We start from the raw sequence: 4,191 nt of genomic DNA, 5'->3' as shown, positions 1-4,191 counted from the left end.
CCCGCAACAGTAGTCAACCACGTACCGGTAAGGCAGGGGAAGTACTGTAGATTCCACGAATCCCCAACCCATAGCACTGAGGAATGCACCACCTTGCAGAAAGAACTAGAGGGATTGATAGAAAAGATAATAGCCCTCAAACGAAACATGGGACGACCGCCCCCGGGAGGCCGACAGCCTCGAGGGCCGAATTAGTGGCAAAGACAAACGGAGAGACCCAGGCAGGAGAGAAGGCCCGTGGGACGGGAAGCCGAAGCGCAACCCGAGACCCCTAGGATGACCAGGGAGCCCCAAGAGGAGCAAGACAATCGTAGCAGAAAACACAACAAACTCGTAATCCACATGATTTGCGGGGGACCAGTCGGTGGGGACGGCGCTCGGGAAAGGAAACGCTGGGCCAGACAACTATACATAGGGGCAGTACAGCATAAAGCACCGCCCAAAAAGGGCCGGAGAGACCCCATTATCTTCTCAAATGACGACTTACCCGAGGGGCCAACCCCGCACAGGGACGCCATCCTGATTGCAATGGACGTCAACGGGGCCACAGTTCGAAGGGTATTCGTAGACACGGGCAACAACGTCAATGTCATGTATCTCGAAACCTTCACCAAGCTGGGACTAACCAAGGAGAACCTGCACCAAGTGAGAACACCTCTTGCGGGATTCACAGGAGATAGCATAGAGCCGGAAGGATGCATCACCCTGCCTATAGAGATCGGAGAATACCCTAGGGTGCGAGCTATAAACATGGAATTTGTGGTGGTGGACTTGAAATCAGCACACAACGTGATATTGGGAAGATCGGGTTTGGAGGACCTAGGAGCCGTAGTATCGCTCGAGCACTTATGTCTGAAATTCTGAACACCAGAAGGAGTGGGGATCGCTAGATGTGATCACCAAGCAGCACGATCCTATTATCTCCTCACATGTCGCCAGATAGGAAGCCGAGATCTACAAGTGCAAACCATCACAGAAAGGACCACCAAAGAAGAAGCCAGGGACAGGCCAGAACCCGCCGCAGAATTAGAAGAAGTAACCTTAGAAAGCTCGAAACCCGATCAAAGGGTCCGGATAGGAAAGGGGTTAACGGAAGAAACCAGATCTGATATCTTACGGACATTACAAGTGTATAGGATCTTGTTCGCATGGGGACCGGAAGATATGCCCGGGATAGATCGCTCGGTTATTACCCACCGCTTATCAGTAGACCCAGCCGTCCGGCCAATAGTACAACGAAAAAGGCACCTGGCTGCAAATCGGAGGGAGTTTGTGAAAAAAGAAGTAGCAACCCTGTTAGAGATTGGACACCTTAGGGAGGTGGTATACCCGGCTTGGTTGGCAAATGTCGTATTGGTGCCAAAACCACCTACATGGAGGATGTGTGTGGATTACACCGACCTCAACAAGGCATGCCCCAAAGACCCCTTTCCCTTACCCAGGATAGACCAGTTAGTAGATCAAACGGCTGGATGTGCGCTACTCAATTTCATGGACGCTTTCAGAGGCTACCACCAGATATTTATGGACGATAAGGATGAAGAGAAAACGACCTTCCTCACCCCAGATGGGGTTTACTGCTACAAAGTGATGCCGTTCGGCTTAAAAAATGCAGGGGCCACGTTCACTCGAATGGTAGCTAAGGTGTTTCATAGCCTACTCGGGAAAACCATGGAAGCTTACGTGGATGATTTATTGGTAAAAAGCAAGGAAGAGACCGAGCACGCAATGGATTTAAGAGCCTGCTTCAAACTCATGAAGAAATACAACCTCCGATTAAATCCCAAGAAATGCGCCTTCGGGGTCCGAGGAGGAAAATTCTTGGGTTACATGGTAACTCAAAGGGGAATAGAGCCCAACCCCGAGAAGGTAAGGGCCATTCTAGACATGTAACCACCCACCAGTGTGCTGGAGATACAAAAGCTAACGGGACGCTTAGCAGCCTTAAGCCGATTCCTGTCTAGGTCAGCGGAGCGATCCTTACCCTTCTTCGAAGTAATTAAAAGAAGAGAAGGATTTGAATGGACTCAAGAATGCCAAAACTCCTTTGAAGAATTGAAGACATATATGCTATCCCCCCTTTGCTGGCCAAACCTCAAGAGGGAGAAACCCTGTACCTTTACATGGCAGTCAGCGAGCGAGCCCTGACTCCTGAGCTCTGTCCTAGTACGGGAAGAGGGAACTGAACACCCGGTCTACTACGTGAGCAAGCTCCTGAGAGGAGCAGAAACTCGATACACACCATTAGAAAAGATGGCATACGCCCTAGTTACCACCGCGCGAAAGTTGGTCCCATACTTCCAAGCCCACCCAATAGAAGTACTAACTGACCAACCGCTCGCGGGGATACTGAGAAACCCGATATCCTCGGGGCGAATGATGAAATGGGCCATAGAATTAACACAATACGGAATTGAGTACAGGCCCCGACCTTCCATCAAGGTACAAGCACTGGCAGACTTCATTGTAGAATGCACGGCGCAGGACCGGAGAGGAAAAACAAATAACTACGCCCTAGATGAGTGGTGGGAACTAAATGCAGACGGGGCAGCCTGTGCCAAGCACTGCGGAGGGGGAATAATGTTAACCACGCCAGAAGGGTTCAAGGTGTATTACTCCCTGGAATACCAATTCAAGGTGTCCAACAACGAGGCAGGGTATGAGGCAGTAATCGGGGGCAAAAGACTGGCAGTCGCGCTAGGAGCGCGCAACCTGCGCATCAAGACAGACTCGCGGCTAGTGGTAGGGCAAATCAAAGGCACATTTGAAACTAGAGGGGAAAATTTAAAGATGTACAAAGACGTTACAGAAGGCTTATTGGAAAAATTAAAGGCACATGAAATACAACACGTGCCCCGAACAGAGAACGTAGAAGCAGATTTAATGTCCAAAATATCCCTGGGAGGAGTCCCAAGGCACTTGTCACAGGTTTGCAGAAAGGAGATCATCTACGCACCTAGTACAGAATCCCTCCTAGTAGCCTCCGTCACCTCAACAGGCGTGCCACCCTTACCCAAATGGATGGAGGAATTAACAAACTACATCACCAAAGGAGAACTTCCACTGGACCTCACGCAGGCGGCCAAAATCAAACGAAGAGCTCCAGCTTACCGGCTGGAAGGTCGCCAGTTGTATAAAAAGTCTTTCGGTGGCCCGCTAATGAAATGCTTACAGCCTAGCGAAGCCGAACAAGTAATAGAAGAGGCCCACAAAGGCATATGCGCCGCTCACCAAGGAGCCAATACTTTAGCAAGAAAATTACTGATCCAAGGCTATTACTGGCCCAACATGGTCCACGATTGCATTCAAAAGGTCCAAAATTGCCAAACCTGTCAGAAGTTTGCAGAAAAACAAGGTAGGCCAGCAACCTTCTACACCCCCGTCACCACGGCGATACCCTTCGCTAAATGGGGAGTAGATCTTTTAGGACCACTACCACAAGCCCCAGGACGCCACAAGTACTGCATAGTCGCCGTTGACTATTTCACTAAGTGAATGGAGGTTGAGCCGCTGGTAACGATCACTGAATACCAATGTCGCCGATTTTTATGGAAAAGGATAATTTGCCGTTTTGGCATCCCTGAACACCTCGTCACAGATAACGGGCGTCAATTCGATAGCAAGGATTTCTCAGAATTTTGCAAGAATTATGGCATTCAGCACACTAAAGTATCGGTGGCATATCCCCAAGCAAATGGGCAGGTAGAAAATGCCAACAGAACCATCATGGATGGATTAAAGAAACGAATAGAAGAGGAAGGAGGTGCATGGGTCGACCAGCTAGACTACATCCTTTGGGCCTACTGAACTACTCCCCGTCGAGCAACAGGAGAAACCCCGTTCAGCCTCACATACGGTTTCGAGGCTAAAGTCCCTATAGAAGTACTGAGCCCCACGGATAGGACATTGCATTACGAAGATCAAGCGAACAATCAGATGATGCAGTTGGAAAGAACTTCCTCGAAGAACGAAGAGATGTGGCCCAGTGCCGAATGGCGGAATACCAACGGGCAGTAAAAAGGTACCATGACGCTCGAGTAAAGCCTAAGTACTTTGACTTAGGCGACTTGGTACTCAGGGATAGGCAAGCATCACAGCCAAACCAAGGAGGAAAGGTTGCCAAAAACTGGGAAGGTCCATACAAGATTGCAGCAATTGTTAGACCCGGCACCTACAAATTGGAAACAATGG

The 4,191-nt window shown here is 49.7% G+C and overlaps 1 protein-coding gene across 1 annotated transcript; it reads left to right on the top strand.

Annotated features, from left to right (window-relative positions):
* The first annotated feature begins 2,253 nt into the window (after positions 1 to 2,253).
* Positions 2,254 to 3,495, top strand: LOC116003995. Its single transcript, XM_031243937.1, has one exon. It carries the CDS (start codon positions 2,254 to 2,256, stop codon positions 3,493 to 3,495), a length of 1,242 nt encoding a protein of 413 aa, XP_031099797.1.
* The last annotated feature ends 696 nt before the right edge of the window (positions 3,496 to 4,191 follow it).

The sequence above is a fragment of the Ipomoea triloba genome, chromosome 14 (genome assembly GCF_003576645.1).
Source record: "Ipomoea triloba cultivar NCNSP0323 chromosome 14, ASM357664v1".
In the NCBI taxonomy this organism is placed as follows: Eukaryota; Viridiplantae; Streptophyta; class Magnoliopsida; order Solanales; family Convolvulaceae; genus Ipomoea; species Ipomoea triloba.
The sequence above is the reverse complement of the archived record's forward strand: the minus strand, read 5'-3'. Positions and strand labels throughout refer to the sequence as shown.